Source organism: Takifugu rubripes, chromosome 8 (assembly GCF_901000725.2).
Source record: "Takifugu rubripes chromosome 8, fTakRub1.2, whole genome shotgun sequence".
Lineage (NCBI taxonomy): Eukaryota > Metazoa > Chordata > Actinopteri > Tetraodontiformes > Tetraodontidae > Takifugu > Takifugu rubripes.
This window is the reverse complement of record NC_042292.1, coordinates 13,810,964-13,825,397: the sequence shown is the minus strand read 5'-3', so window position 1 is coordinate 13,825,397 and position 14,434 is coordinate 13,810,964. Positions and strand designations below refer to the sequence as shown.

Below are 14,434 nucleotides of genomic sequence, written 5' to 3'. Positions count from 1 at the left end.
TTCATATGACATATTTCTGCTCTGGCAGTAATATCGGCTTCTTCACTGTTCGCTTTGATTAACTCTGCAATGACATCACGTCCGAGAAGTAAAGTAAAATATATGAGACATTTCTGCCAGTTTGATCTATTTAATTTCAGTTTCTACACTCCAAAAAAATTATTGGATAAAAATCTATATTGAGGCACATCTGAAAATACTTTAGTAATATTGAGGGGCTCAGAGGCGGCAGCCCATCCCCCCACTCGCGGTGATGGTCTCTCCTGTGATGTAGGAAGCCTCCTCGGAACACAGAAAGGCAACCACCCCACCAATTTCCTCCACCTGTCCGATCCTGGGGGGGAGCAACCACAACATATTCAAAAGTGCAACCATGACAACAGCTCAGTGAAAATCTTAAACCTGAGCTGCACCTTTTGATGCTGAGCTGCTTCTTAAATTCATCCATGATGGCTTCATTTTCCCACAACTGGAGAGATGAACAGAAATTAGCCCTCAGAGCAAAACATCAGCCATCATATGCAGGACTCTGATGTTTCTGCTTACCGCAGAGCTGAATCTGGTCTTTATGACTCCAGGGGCCACACAGTTGACCCTTATGTTACTCTGAGCCAGCTCAGTGGCCAGAACCCTGGTCAGGCCCAGCAGGGCGGTTTTGCTCACACAGTAGGGGCCAAGTCCCTGCAGAAATTCTTTTTTTAACATTTCACTGCATATATGATAACAGAGAGGTACATTGACACTCACCTGCATTGGTTGATACGCCCCCACAGATGATACAAATACGATATTTCCCCCTCTAAAAGATTTTATGCATCAGTATACAGTTAGGCTAATGTTCGGCCCCATCCAGTCACTCACCCTCTCTTCTCCATGTGAGGCACCACCAGCTTAGTCAAGAGGAAGGCTGATTTCACATTTACAGACAGGATCTGGAAAGAGGTGAAGCATTAATCATTGGAGAACGTCTCCTGGAGCAACACTGATGCGTGGTTGAACGCACCTTGTCCCAGACGTCCTCTGTGGAGTCCAGGATGTTTCCAAAGAATGGATTGACGGCCGCATTGGACACCAGGATGTCGATCCCCCCACACTGATCCAGAGTCTGTTTCCAAAGCACCAGAGATCAAGTGTTCAACACTCGCTATTCCGAGTTGTTGTGGTTACAAGAATGAAAATACCATCTGAATCAGTTTCTCTCTGTCTTCTCCTTTGCCAACATTACAGGTGGTTCCAGTCACTTGGATGTTGTGGGTCCTCAGCAGAGCCACGGCCTTGTCCACGTTCGCCTGCCGTCGGCTGCTCACCACCACGTGGGCTCCTCTCATTCCCAGAGCCTGCGCTGCTGCTAGTCCGATTCTGAGAAGGAAGAAAATTACAATGTTTAACCGTAGTTGCATTTTGAAATGCATGAATATGTTGATCATTTGCTAATTAAACAAGTCTGTTTTCAGTGCATTGTTGACATTTCTCAACAATTTCTTACCCATCTGTGGAGGCTGTGACAATGGCTACCTTCCCATGAAGGCTGCTTTGTGACATTCTTCTTTGCCCAGCAACTAGATTGGATCTGATGCACCTTAATGTGGACCTTAACATCACCTGTGTCTACAGGAAAAGGCAAGTGTGTTACCAAATGAGTAGCTGTAAAACAGCCGGCAACAAAAAGCAAGAGTCCTTTGTTTTAAAAATATTTTCTCATTATTAATAAAGTCGCGATCACTTTTAAAGGCAGATAACTTGGTTACAGATACGTGCAATATTTCAAAGATAACCAATGCACGTCATGCAACTATGATTAAAGACCTTGTCTTCCCCCCAAAAAATGCATGCAGACGTTACCATGAAGGATCTAGTCCCCCGCCCTCTTAAATAATGCATGCAGAAGTTACCATGAAGCTGCAAACCAGAAGATTGTGACAAAAAACACGCCAGACCTTGGACTTCCTGACTTTTTCGACTCTTGACCTATATCCACTCAAAACTTCCGGATAAACGAACGTCTATCAAAATAAAATCTTAAACCATTTACTGACGTGCTTTAACCTTTAGATTAAGCATTTTCTACGCGAATTAATGTTTTATCCGCAAAAAGGAACTAACACTCTACCTGTACCATCAATTTATTACTGTAAACTCAGGCAAACGCGTTCAACCATTCTATTTTCAAAAATGAGTTTGTGAATCCCGATTTAATCCAGAGGACAGTGAATGCACCACGCCGAATCCAGCCAATCATATAAAGAGGCGGGGCCCGATCCCGAGAAGATTCCCGAGCTGCTGGATGGGACCTGGCGCTGATCTCCAAGCGCTCGGTGCCGTCGGAGCCGACGCGAACCTCCGAGGAGGCGGGGATAATTTTGTTGTCATCGCCGACGATGATAGAACGCCGATGGCCACCGATTTTCACGCCTGAAAAGAAGTCGCCGACTGTGCGCTGATGCGAAGATTGTTGCCGATCAGAAAAAGTGAGGTAATTCCTTTTCTCATTACTTTCCCCAGAGGCAACATTGGCCGACCGAAACCGACAAATAGCGAATTTCGCCGGCGTTGGTATTGTTGTTTTGAACAGAACTTTAGCTTTAGCTCCAAAAGGCGATTGAAACGAGTCGCGATATCATGGCTAATAATTTCTCGCCTAACCGCGTCTGCATTATTAGCTTTTATCAGGGCGACTCATTTTTAAATGCTCTGCCTATTTATACCCACTCAGCGGATTTGGCTTCATCAGTAAATTCACGTTTAACGGCGATGTGCTAGGCTAACGCTAGCTCTCGCCGAACGGGTTGATTTCGACGTAACGCGATGGGGCGTGGAGAGGAGACAGGTGCTGCTGCTGCCTTCCCCAACATGTGTTTTGGGAGAGCCGATCGCACTCGTTCGCCTGGCTCGAAAGCCGTGGAAAAACAATCTGAAAGGCGCTTTTGGGTTGCAGGAAAGAGGCGACGAGGTGGCCGGACTTGGATGCCTTCTTCGCAGACCCAGCCGTGCCGGTGCAGCAGGATCCCCCGGCCATCGACGCACCCGTAAATCCTGATATAAATGGATGATCCCGACTCACCAGGACACCGGGCTCACACTTTCTCTGAGAAGTAGCGGTTAACCCTGCAACCATGTCTGTCTCCGTGAGTACAGGAGCTGCTCCTTTCTTTGTGTCGCTTTGCATGGACTCCTAGTTTTGTCCCATGAGGGACACGGTGGTAAATCAAACTTGCAAGAATATATAAAAGTGTCTTTATCGTGTGTTTTGTGTCACCTCACCTGTATTTTATTATGCCATAATTGCCTCTCTTATGGTTATAGGGGGGTCCCCACATGGCTCAATGGAGCTTAGTGATCCCCAGGGGGTTGGTTCAGAAAATGAAAGGGAGCCTGACTCCTTGGCTTTGGGTTGGCAATTAAGCCCTAAACAGCAAGGGACAGATGTGCCTCTCACCCCCCTCCCCCTTCCGCTCAGTCCCCTCATTAACATTTAGCTCCGGTGTCCATTTGATCATTGATCGCGGCCTCTCCGTGGCGCAGCTGGGAATGCCGAGGTTATTATCATGCTGCATTTGATGCATATTTATTTTTAATTTACTTTCCACCCGTCTGTACACAGAAGGGCTAAACGGGTCTCCCCTATTCAGATTCCATTCAATAGACCGAGACAATTGACCTTTCATAGTCTTGGCTTGGCATCGCCGTCTCAATGAAGTTGCTTGTGCGCGCCGTGGAAATGCCCGACAGTGTCATGAGCCGTAGGTCGAAGCCAAAAAAAAAAAGGGGGTCCGTGTTTGTGATTTTGGCGTTTTTCTCGCTCTCAGACTGTATTGGCCAAGGCGCTGTTTGACAACACCGCGGAAAGCCCTGAGGAGCTGGCGTTCCGGAAGGGCGACATCCTGATGGTGCTTGAACAGGAGCAGAGTGGCGGTCCCGGTTGGTGGCTCTGCTCCCTGCACGGCCGACAGGGAATCGCTCCCGCCAACCGCCTGCGACTTCTTCAGACCGCTCCACCCCCAGGCCCTGCCGCCGAGGACTCCGTCTACCTGTCTCCTGGCTCTCCGATGGCCCGGATGGCCATTTGCAGCAGCGTGGAGGACATCGATGGAGTGTATCGCTCTCCGCCGTCTGCGGGAGAAAGCCGGGGTGTCGGTGTAGCCTCGAGGCCCGGCGAGCTGCGTAAAGTCGAAGGCGGGCGCCCGCGGTCGCACTCCAGCTCCGGCACCCGGCCCAGGCCGGACTGGGATATCGGGGTGGCGGGGCGTCCGCGTTCGCCCTCTCTGAGAGGACGAGGTACCGACGTGACAGGGAGCCTTTATCAGAGTCCAGTAAGTCCCATACCTCCAGGGGTGAAGAACGCTAGGCAACCAGCAGCTCTCGTGGCGTCAGAATCGGTGTACCTCTCCCCCACTGGCGCTCTGAGGTCAGCTGACAGACCAGAGGACAACACATATCTCGTTCCAAGAGAGACTTTAATGACAGAAATCTCTGACGACTGTTACTTGGTACCCAAAGGTACGCCGCTAGCTAGTGATGAGGTTTACCAATCCCCAACAGGAGGAGTTGTGGGTAATTCTGTCTGCTCTAATGGCTCCTCCATCATGGGCGGAGCATCCAAAGTCAACCAGGACATGCCTGGGATGTACCAAACGCCTACCCCCATCGGAACAAACCTACCCCGGACTCAGGCCACGGCTCTGGCGCACCAGCACCCATCTCAGATACTTCCTGTCCAAGCATCCTCCCGGCCTCTGCACAGGGGAGTCGCGCCCGTCGTGGCTGTGGCCAGGGGGAAGCCCAACCTGGCCTGTCACCGGGGTTCCCCTTTGCTGGTCCGAGCAGGACAGATCAGAGTGCCCGGGTCACCGAATTTCACCCGCAAACCCCCCCCGCCTGCACCTCCTGTGAGGGGCGTCACGAGAAAAGAGGCACAACAAGCTGTGCCGTCGCTGGCGGAGCTCGACTCCGCCCCTAAACCCACCGCTCAGGTTGCTCCCGCGGTACCGAACCAGGAGCCGGACAAGCAGAATCGGACGCCTTGTAAAGAGGACAGGAGTAACGAGCAGAGCAGGAAAGGGGACCCTCAGGATCACCTGGACCTTCTGGACGATCAGGTCAGCTCCTCATCATATGGATACACAGCAAAAATTTGTAGCGATGGAGTTTTAGCTATTAGCGATTATAAATTAAATGTGTTTCTGAACTGGCAGGTGTACGATACGCCTCCTAGTGGCAGGTGGCAGCGTCCAGCGCCGTCTTCCCTCACTGATGAGGACATCTATGACACCCCTCGCAGTGTCCCCCCACAAGCCGACTCTGGATCGGAGGTAAATAAACCTGTTCGAGTCTCTTCTGTACAGACGGGAAGGCCTTTTATTTTCAGGGCAGACGGGGGGAGTTTTTTTTCTTCCTGCTGGTAATTTTAATTGAAGTCATCATAGCTGGGTAGTGTGGGAAAGCGCCACCCTGCTCGTGTCACTGCAAGTGAAGCGATTTGCCCCCACCGGCGTCGCCAGTTCTTCCCACGTTCCACTGAGGCGAGGCTGCACCTGTCCCAATCCGCTCCGGGAGCCAGTCTATCCAGTCCAAACGCTGCTGCTATTTTCTGTGTGGGTCACACCCATCTGTCAGGGCCATGCCACCAACCCCCCACCCCCACCACCAGTGGGCTCTCCTCTTAATGTTACTGTGTGCCAGCTGTTGGACACCACCCCCACTACAGTTGGTGGAGGTGGACTGTTTATTTTTTTATTTTTTTGTGCGTGTGGGATTGTTGTGGCTGGTGTGGGGATGTTTATTAGTCAGTTTGTTGCACAGTTGCACAAAGCATTCATTGATTTTTAGTTCCAGCTCTTTGTTTTAATCTTGGCTCTCCGGGCAGACGTCCCTCTCCAGGATTCCAGTCCAGAATTTCTTTCCCTTTTTCTGTTTAGCGCCGAATCACACATAATTTAGAGGAGAGCCATAGAATTCCCTGTGTCTTTCTGAAGGATTAGGTCAACGAGGTTGCCTCAGACATAACAAGCTTCCTTTGTTTAACTTCACGTCCTACTTCTACAAAGGCAGCAGCTTTTAGCAACTTCCAAACCAGTTTTTCCTTCAACCGTCCTGAGAGGATTCCAGATTGGCTTCTAGTTGGCTTTCTGCACACAAGCAGCTATTTCCACTGGAATTTCATTTGTTAGAATAACAAATAAATTCTCTCAGACTATATTGAAGCTCGGTGTTTGACCTTCTCCGTTGGTAGGTTTACGACGTCCCCACCATCACCCTGAACGTGTCCACATCAGACGTCCAGTCCGAAGAAGCCGACGACGTCTACAGCGTTCCTACGCTTCCTGGTGGGCCTCTGGCAACGGCGGAGCTCAGCGCCAGTCTCTCGGAGGAAGCGGCGCAGGTCGGGGAGGTGTATCGGGTTCCCGGGCCTGGGAAGAGAGCCAGCAGCGGAGATTCCTCCGAGCCGGACTGCGGCATCTACGACATGCCCGCGCTGACCGTCGAAGGGCTGCCGCACTCTCTGTCGTCGTCTTCCGCCTCTACCTGCACGCCTCGCCGCCTCTCGGTCTCCAGCAACGGGTCGGGCGACGTGCAGTGGCGAGCTTCGCTCTCCAGCCTCATGCACGCGGTGCTGAGCGCCACCTCCTGCCCCTCCCCCTCCCTGTTGTCTAGAGACCTGGCCACGTCCCTGGCCGAAATCCTGTCCACCTGGAAAGCGAGCCATTCCGACGACCCGCCGCCGCCGCTCCAGCAGGCGTGGGCGCGAATGTCGGACCTGCTGCCGGCGCTGTCCACCGCTGGTTGTGCCCCCCCGTCTGAGGGGCTCCTGCTGCTGGTGCATCGCTCGCTGGAGGAGAGCGCCCTCCTCCTGCAAGCGCAGAGTCGCCCCCGCTTGCCTTCGCAAGAATCCCTCTCCCGCAGACCGCTACCGGCTCTCCCGGTGTCCGACGGGAAATCCTCAGGAAGCGGGATGGGATCCCGTAAAGGCAGCTGGATTCAGGAGAGACCCCTGCCCCCGACTCCTCAACCCTCCTTCCCGTTGAATCCCACGCCGTCTGCCGTGACGCTCACAGTGGCGCCCGCCGACAGAGAAGACGACCCCAGCAACGAGTACGCAGGGATCGGCCTGACCCCCATCCCCACCCCGGTGCCGACCGGAGACAGCGTGGGTTACGTGAAGCTACAGGTCAGTCCTAATCACACCTCCCACGCTTTAATAAGTACACGACCGTTGAAGCCTCGACATCATGTGACACACCAGGGAAAGCCAGAGCCCCCTCCAGACGCCCTGACGGAGAACGGCCCAACCCACACCATCAGCACGGAGCAGAAGGTGAGTCTTTTTTTCCTCCCCTTTAAAAATGAGCAGATTTTCCTTCCGGCTGCCAAAGTTAATCCACGCAGAAGTAATCGATCCGCTGCGTTCGCTATGTTTACCAACGAGCGCCGCGACTTGAACTTCAGCCTCACCGGCTCTGATTTAAGGACACGTGTGAGGACAAAAAAAAAACCAGTGGCTCATCTCTGGTTTTGCTGAGCTGGTGTTGTCGTCAGACCAGTCCGCGTTTGGTCTGCTCCCAGCTCACTTCCTCGGTTGCGCCGTTGGCAACAGACAAGTGGTCACTTGTTGGAGTGAACAGTCTGGTCTCACATATACTGAGACGGACGGACAATAAGGGACAGAAGAGCGCGCTCATACTTTCGCTTATTTGCACCACTCGTTTTTCTTACAAAGGCTGCTAAAGAAATGTAAACATTGGGCTTTAATTTCAGCACAATACTGGAGCATCGATAGTATCTTGGCAGATTTGTGGCTCGGGGGAGTGTTTTGTTTATTAAGTAAGCCGTGAGCTCATGTCTTTTTAGTGTCTGGTGCTTTCCCTCACCTTTAACCAGGTTTATCCCCATTAAAGCTGGAGCAAGTTGACTCCCCATTTGGATTTGCAGCTTGATCCCCGCTGCCCCCCCTCCCTGGTGGTTGGTCTTTGTGGGCTGTCAGGCCTGCTAGCAACTGCGCTAACAGTTGCTATAGCTCCAACCAGAGATAATAACACAGGCTGTGATGACTTCCAGCTGACTCCTTGGTGACTTACCATGATGATATGTTGCCTACTGTATTTTTAGCCGTACCTTCAAATTCAGTTTTATATATCTATAAATTACACCCCTAAGATTAAGGCTGTTGCTTCCATTTAATTTCCCTGTTGTGGAATAAAATATTGATGATTTGCACGGTAAAATAGCATCTGCTCTCGTCGCCCCAGGTTACACCCACGTCTCTCCTCGTGAACCTTTGAACAAGTTAGGAACTGGCTTACTGGTGTATGACTGTTACGCATTATTCAGTTTGCCCATTTTGGAAAACTAACAGCCAAATGTCAACAGTCATCCGAGACTAAGAAACTCGTGAAATCCTCTTATTTCAGTCGCGGGAGACAAAGCGTGTGTCACATTTTTGCTGGGTAAGAAGCGTTCAAGTTCAGAATGGAAAGAATGTGTGGTACGCTAGTCTGCGGGGGGGTAAATATAGTATAGCTGCCACACTTTGACATCTGAGCAGTCAGAAAGCGGGTGTTAAATTCACTGCCATAAACATTTTATGTTCTACTAATTGACTTTTTCCCCTCAACAGTTGTCGCCGTCACCGGGCCTGCCGGTGGCCCTGTCCCTGGAGGACTCGGAGCTGCTGTCCTTCTACTCCTCCCAGAGCCTGGCTCACCTGTCCTGCCTGGCGGACGCCATCGACGTGCTGTACAGCAGCGTGCAGGGCAACCAGCCGCCCCGCATCTTTGTCGCCAGGGGGAAGAGCCTCATTGTGACGGCGCACAAGCTGGTGTTCATCGGGGACACGCTGTCCCGCCTCCTGACCTCTCCTGACCTTCGGGCCAAGGTGCGTAGAGGGAGGAAAAAGAGCCTAATTCGCAGAATAAACAGAGGCTGTAAATGTGTGCATCTTCTCCTCAGATCACAACCTCGGGCGGACGACTCTGTCAGGCCTTGAAGTCGGTGGTGGTGGCAACAAAGGGAGCCGCCCAGAGTTACCCGTCAGTCTCGGCCACGCAGGAGATGGTGGACCGCGTCGCCGAGCTCTCCCAGCAGGCCGCCGGCTTTTCCACCCTGCTGCAGCGTCTGGCAGAAATCTCCTCGTGATCCCCCACGTAAAAAAAAAAAATGTTTACACCACACGTCTATTTTCCTTCTTTCGAATGCCTTATTTGTTGCTGGACTCCTGTTACCTTCTGTTGGAATGCGATTGAAGTTGAACCCTGGGATAAGTGTGCGGCCTCTATGCAGCTGTTACTCAGCTTTTCTTTTTTTGACTGTATTGATTCTAACCTCTGAGTGTGTGTTTGTTTATATACTGATCCATGTGCTTTCACGCCAGGCACACGTGTCTGTCCTTGGCGTTTTAAATTATTGACATTGTTGAGCCCGCATTTGTCGCTTTAGATCGCTCATGAGAGCTTTGCTTTATTGTGTTTGGCATATATTTCCTTCTCTCACACAGTAGCCACTGTTCTTCCTTCCTCTATTTATTTAGCCATTCTACCCTCTTCCAAAAATAGCCCAGAAGGAGGCCTTACATCCTGCCTGTGGCCTACTTCTGATGCCCTAAAGGCCTTTTGTGATTGTCATTCTAGAGCTCTCGGAGCAGCACATCCACTCAAGTGTGCAGTAGGACGTTCGCCCAACTCCCCTTCTTTGCCGAGTATGTCTTGCATACGTGTCGTACCCATTTTTATTACACGGCAACGACAGAAGAACGCAATCTGCTGCAGGAGGGTTACACCAAGTCCCTCCTAGGTTCGGTTCATAACGTGACAATACCGAGGTTCGGTCAAACGGGAGAGATTTCATCGGAGCAATTGCCCAATCCTTTTGTTTCCCACAGCCTAGCGATGGGGGGGGGAACCTGTTGACAAAGCTCACCTGTCTGTACACGCCTTGTTATGGTCTGCATGATTAAGTTCGCCTTGCTTCAAGCTTGTTTTTCACGCAGCGATCACCCGTGTCTGGCGTGATCGCTCGCTCGCTCCCTTTGGCAGAACCGAGATTGCTGTGTGCGGCTGGTATGGTATTATCAACACTAAGCTTTTTCTTTGAAGAAAAGAAAAAACCTTTAAAATAAAACAATAAACCTAACTTTATTTTTCAAAATAGGTTTGCACGCGAGCAGCTGAGAAATACTTTGGAATCGAGTGGTCGTTTGATTAACTGATTCTTCTTCAAGGTGCTCTGGAATTCAATTCATCAGTCTTGTCCTTTTTAATATGGTAGTTTATTTTTTTGTTTTTAGTTGAAATCGTTCTAATAAGGGCATTACATATCATCATCATCATTGCAAGTTCCACTTTTGACTTTTTGTTCTGTTACAGTGCCGCCTAGTGGAGGCTTGAAGTATTAAAGACATCAGGCTGCCAGAACCGGTTCTTAGTTTTAGTGAAGAGAACCTATTGGCAAATCATTTTGGATTCAGTATTTATTCCTCCGGTGCTTGGATCTGGTTTACTTTTTGCATGGCTTTCAAGTTTTGCTTGGATTTTATATAACCGACTTCCCTGCAGTTGATTTTGTTCTAGTATAATGTACAATGAAGAAAGCTGTTTTTTTTGTGTGTGTTTTTTACACTACAGGTATGTGAAATCATTGGATTCTATATCTGTTTGCTGAGGTATAGAAGTGTAATTGTCTCCTACAACACTTGGACCTATGTTTCTTTACTTTTAAACACTACATTTGATCTGTGTCTTGTATTCCTGATCAGAATGCACAAACACGTCTTTGCAATTAAACAGATGAGTCTGGAACATCGATTTGCATTATTGCATTGATGAAAATTGCTCTTACATTTTGCCCGCAAACAAATCAAAATGGCCCCAAAAGCCCCCCTGGTTGGGGACGAGGCGTGTTTGACAACTGTCACTGCGAACCGCCGACTCGGGGTTTCCGATCTTTGCCGGAAACTGCCGAACTGTGACGCCGAGCAGCAGCCGTAGCGACGCTTGTTGGAGTTTGGACAAGCGGAGGGAGCAAAATGGCGGACGAAGATATTACGCTTGATGGAAAACCTCTACAATCGCTCCGAGTCGCCGATTTAAAGGCCGCTCTGGAGCAGAGAAACCTCTCGAAGAGCGGACAGAAGAACACGCTCATCAAGCGACTGAAAGGGGCAAGTTCGCGCTTGTGTTACGGCCTTCTGTCGAGTCTGGCTAAGTTTAGCAGAGGGCCAGAGACGGTGGGGGTTAACAGTAGAGGTGGGCTCGGAAGCGCGAATACATAAATCGTCTGACGCGCGTTATTACGCGCGTACAACCGCATATTCTGGTTGATTCTACCGACGGGGCGCGTTTCTACCGACCGAATTCGGGTTCGGTTCGCAGCTACCCGTGGCGCACCGTGTTGCTCACAGCCAAACTGTGCACCTGTCAAGTCGAGGCCTAAGCACGGCGTTAAAGCGAGCTGTCGCGCGCGCGGTGGGGGGGCACGCGTCGCCATGTAAACACAAATTTAGGAGCGCAAGAATAGTTGGTTATTTTGGCTTTAAGTCTTCCATAACGTCCCAATCCGGTGCTAATTATAACTTTCCGGGTCACAGCGCAAATTGATGCGATCCGCTCTGTCGCCGTCCGGCACCGGAAATGTTGGGTATTTTCAAGTATCAACGCTGTATCGAGCTGAGATTCAGCGATTAAATGCGACTTTCGGAGAGCTGATGGCGGACATGCGGCGCTTTGTGTGAGGGATCGTGGACTGTGCACGCGTGTTGTGGGTTACAAAGTCATTGCTGCGAGTTGTTGGCGTTAGCCTGCAGGTGGAGAGGGGAGCAGCGCCACCACATTTTGCATTAAATTCAAAACAGTAGAGGTAGTCGGGTACATTAAACCTTAACACCGTATTCAAGGCTGTATAGATAAATGCATATGCAAGAGACACTTTGATAAGTCTGCGGTGAGAAGCTAAATCAGATCTAAAAGATGACGGGGATATTTTTCTGTATTTTGAGGGCCACAAATGTGAAACATTTTAAATACAAAGTGCATAACAGAATGCCGCTACTCCTTCTTTTGCAGGCTCTGATGCTTGAAAACCTTCAGAAGTCATCCTCGTCTCACTGTGGGCTGCAGCCGAACTCGCAGGTGCTGTTATATTCTGGGTGCTTTGTACATGTTAACAGCGCGGTGCATGTTAATGACATTAATGGCGTATTGTACTCTCATTTGTGCTGTAGATCGGTCAGGAGATGAGCCAGAATAGCTTCATACAGCAGTACCTGGCCAAGCAGCAGGAGCTCCTACGACAGCGACTGGAGAGAGAAGCCCAGCAGAACGAGGAGGCCAATGGTATAACGGTCATGCGAACAGTCGCACCTCAAAAATAAATACCGCCCAGCTACCCTGATCTTTAATATGACACGAATAGTGTTTCTATGGAGCAATGCACTTCAGAACACTGGTATTTACAACTCTAAAGACTAATGAGAGACGGGGCTGACTAACTCCTGTCGTGTTTCTGTCTTTGACAGACAGTCCAGCGGTGGTGGAGGAGGATGAAGACCAGTTGGAGGACAATGACAGCTCTCTCCGTGTCACTAACAAGGTCAGCACACGCATTCCTTCAGAGGACAGGAACTGTTTGACCAGATGTGGCGGTAGCCCCGTCTTCTGGGTGTGTGATCTTCCGCTCGTCACACAAACTCGAAGATCGTATTTTGTTAAAATGTACAATCGAGAGTGGGTGTGGTTTACTTTCTACTCCTGTAAAAGGAGTATTCATTTAGGCTGTCCTGTTTCTGTCCAGCAGCATTCCCAGTCTTCAGTGGCCAGGGTACAAGAGAAAGGAGATTCAACGCTAGGTCCCGTGATAACAGGTCCCTCTGCTGAGGTTCCAGGAGCTAAGATCCAACAAGCTGCCTTTCAGCAAGGACACAAAGAGCCACCGACTCCTTCTCCCCCCCGTGCCATAGCCTCCCTGTCGGTGCGTGTCCTGGCCCAGCCCCCCGCCGTACCTCGCACCAACGAGGAGGGCGCCGCGCCGACTGAACCGGGGTCGGCTCATCCCGTCCTCCACTTAAGCCGGTCGGCGGGGGGCCACGCCCGCGAGGACAGCGACGCTGACGACAGCGACGACGCCGAGAGCGAGGACGACGAAGACTGGGGGCCCTGGCCCGGGCGGGGCGCCGAGAGCCAACAGGGCGGCCTCGCAGCCGCAGCAGGTGCCTCCCAGCATGCCGGCAACGTTCGCGAGGTCCAAACGCAAGCTTCAGCCGCCGCAGCACATCCCGCCGCCGCAGGCGCATCACGCCCCAATGCAGCTCCGCCACCCGACCCCTCCTCCTTCTCCTCCTCCGAACCTTTTTCCGTTACCCGACACTCCCAAGCAGAGCCCGCCAGACACGGCCGAGCAGGAGGGAGAAAGCGCCGCGGCGCCCTTTGAACCTCACGACATGCAGAATAAAGACTCTGATTCCAGTTCTTGTTCCAGCAGTCCTGAGCCTCCAGCGATGCGTAAACCAGGACCCCTGTCTCTGCTCGTGCAAAAGATGGAGTCAGAGGTGGCTTTCAATGCAGGGGAGGGGTCCCATGGTGGACCTGCCAGTTCCAGCAAAACCCCAACACATGTGCCAGAGAGAAGGAGCCTACAGGGAAACAAAGGTGTGGAGGAGGACAAGGACAGAGGACAAGGTGAGATAGAAGAGCGGGAGATGGAGAAGAAAAGCCCCCAGGAAGATACGGAAGAGGAGAGGAAGCAGCCGGAGGGGGAGAAACTCCAGGAGGAGGAAAAACCTCAGGATGAGCTGAAGAGAAGAGAGGAAAAACACCAAATGCAGACAGAGGCGCCAGAGAGCGGGAAGAAGAAAGTCCGTGGTGGCGGCCAGGATTCAGATTCCTCATCCGATTCTGACTCTAAATCCGACTCCTCCTCAGGTTCATCGAGCTCCTCTTCCTCCTCCGAGGATAAGAGCAAACTAAAGAAGGTCAGTAGTAAGGAGATGATGTGTGTGTAACATCAGAGAATCTTTTTTAGTTTACCACCACACTCCGTTGCTTTTTCAGTCACAGCAAGTGTACAACTCTGTTGTTAATGTTAATTTAGCACCTCCATTAAAAAAATATTGTTTTTTGTGTTTGCATTAACTTAAAGGATTCACCTAACACACTTTTACACATAATGCTGTTTGTTGATTGTTATCGCCATGACTTACTTTGCAGAAATCAGATCAAAAAGTCTTGGACAACACTAACCTGAGAAAAGGAGACAAGAAAAACTACCTTTCACAAAGGTGAGTAAACATTATTGATGTACACTAATGTTAATAGCTAGTAAAGTTAAAGGTTCTATTAAACCAGTGATAATAAGTATGCATTTACTTTGTGGAGAGTGTCTGAACTCATTCAAAATTGTAAGTAAGGGTGATTTAACATTACTTTATGTAATAGCACGGTACATTAAATCA

At 50.5% G+C, this 14,434-nt stretch overlaps 3 protein-coding genes across 7 annotated transcripts; 2 read left to right on the top strand and 1 right to left on the bottom strand.

Annotated features, from left to right (window-relative positions):
• Positions 1-114: 114 nt before the first annotated feature.
• LOC101070166 (dehydrogenase/reductase SDR family member 4-like) lies at positions 115-3,198 on the bottom strand. 2 transcript variants are annotated; one of them, XM_011619161.2, is made up of 9 exons: positions 3,062-3,198; positions 1,487-1,608; positions 1,182-1,359; positions 1,004-1,105; positions 862-932; positions 748-799; positions 547-681; positions 414-469; positions 115-334 (listed from the first exon to the last, which is right to left on the bottom strand). In XM_011619161.2, the coding sequence occupies exons 1-9, from the start codon at positions 3,164-3,166 to the stop codon at positions 220-222; spliced, it is 936 nt and encodes a 311-aa protein (XP_011617463.2). In that variant the 5' UTR covers positions 3,167-3,198; the 3' UTR covers positions 115-219. The 2 variants fall into 2 exon arrangements, with proteins under 2 accessions (XP_011617463.2, NP_001264200.2); NM_001277271.2 differs by lacking the exon at positions 3,062-3,198 and having other exon boundaries at positions 220-334; positions 1,487-1,599.
• Positions 2,196-10,787, top strand: efs (embryonal Fyn-associated substrate). Of its 2 annotated transcripts, none has more exons than XM_029839584.1 (8): positions 2,196-2,468; positions 2,936-3,125; positions 3,807-5,096; positions 5,193-5,309; positions 6,230-7,165; positions 7,241-7,312; positions 8,612-8,869; positions 8,944-10,787. In XM_029839584.1, the coding sequence occupies exons 2-8, from the start codon at positions 3,114-3,116 to the stop codon at positions 9,127-9,129; spliced, it is 2,871 nt and encodes a 956-aa protein (XP_029695444.1). In that variant the 5' UTR covers positions 2,196-2,468; positions 2,936-3,113; the 3' UTR covers positions 9,130-10,787. The 2 variants fall into 2 exon arrangements, with proteins under 2 accessions (XP_029695444.1, XP_011617487.2); XM_011619185.2 differs by having other exon boundaries at positions 2,196-2,473.
• A 171-nt stretch (positions 10,788-10,958) lies between these two features.
• LOC115250595 (apoptotic chromatin condensation inducer in the nucleus-like) lies at positions 10,959-13,560 on the top strand. Of its 3 annotated transcripts, none has more exons than XM_029839591.1 (5): positions 10,959-11,149; positions 12,051-12,116; positions 12,209-12,320; positions 12,503-12,645; positions 12,778-13,560. In XM_029839591.1, the coding sequence occupies exons 1-5, from the start codon at positions 11,015-11,017 to the stop codon at positions 13,411-13,413; spliced, it is 1,092 nt and encodes a 363-aa protein (XP_029695451.1). In that variant the 5' UTR covers positions 10,959-11,014; the 3' UTR covers positions 13,414-13,560. The 3 variants fall into 3 exon arrangements, with proteins under 3 accessions (XP_029695451.1, XP_029695452.1, XP_029695453.1); XM_029839592.1 differs by having other exon boundaries at positions 10,961-11,149; positions 12,503-12,576; XM_029839593.1 differs by having other exon boundaries at positions 10,964-11,149; positions 12,503-12,576; positions 12,781-13,560.
• The last annotated feature ends 874 nt before the right edge of the window (positions 13,561-14,434 follow it).

Excerpts from the sequence above, each read along its gene's own strand:
- efs (XM_029839584.1), top strand. Across the intron at positions 5,097-5,192 it reads TGGACCTTCTGGACGATCAG|GTGTACGATACGCCTCCTAG; the intron begins GTCAGCTCCTCA and ends CTGAACTGGCAG. Across the intron at positions 5,310-6,229 it reads AAGCCGACTCTGGATCGGAG|GTTTACGACGTCCCCACCAT; the intron begins GTAAATAAACCT and ends CTCCGTTGGTAG.
- LOC101070166 (XM_011619161.2), bottom strand. The coding sequence starts at position 3,166 with ATGCAAAGCGACACAAAGAAAGGAGCAGCTCCTGTACTCACGGAGACA. Across the intron at positions 933-1,003 it reads CAGAGGACGTCTGGGACAAG|ATCCTGTCTGTAAATGTGAA; the intron begins GTGCGTTCAACC and ends ACCTCTTTCCAG. Across the intron at positions 682-747 it reads GGGCGTATCAACCAATGCAG|GGACTTGGCCCCTACTGTGT; the intron begins GTGAGTGTCAAT and ends GAATTTCTGCAG.
- LOC115250595 (XM_029839591.1), top strand. The coding sequence starts at position 11,015 with ATGGCGGACGAAGATATTACGCTTGATGGAAAACCTCTACAATCGCTC. Across the intron at positions 12,117-12,208 it reads GGCTGCAGCCGAACTCGCAG|ATCGGTCAGGAGATGAGCCA; the intron begins GTGCTGTTATAT and ends TTTGTGCTGTAG. Across the intron at positions 12,646-12,777 it reads GCGGTAGCCCCGTCTTCTGG|CAGCATTCCCAGTCTTCAGT; the intron begins GTGTGTGATCTT and ends GTTTCTGTCCAG.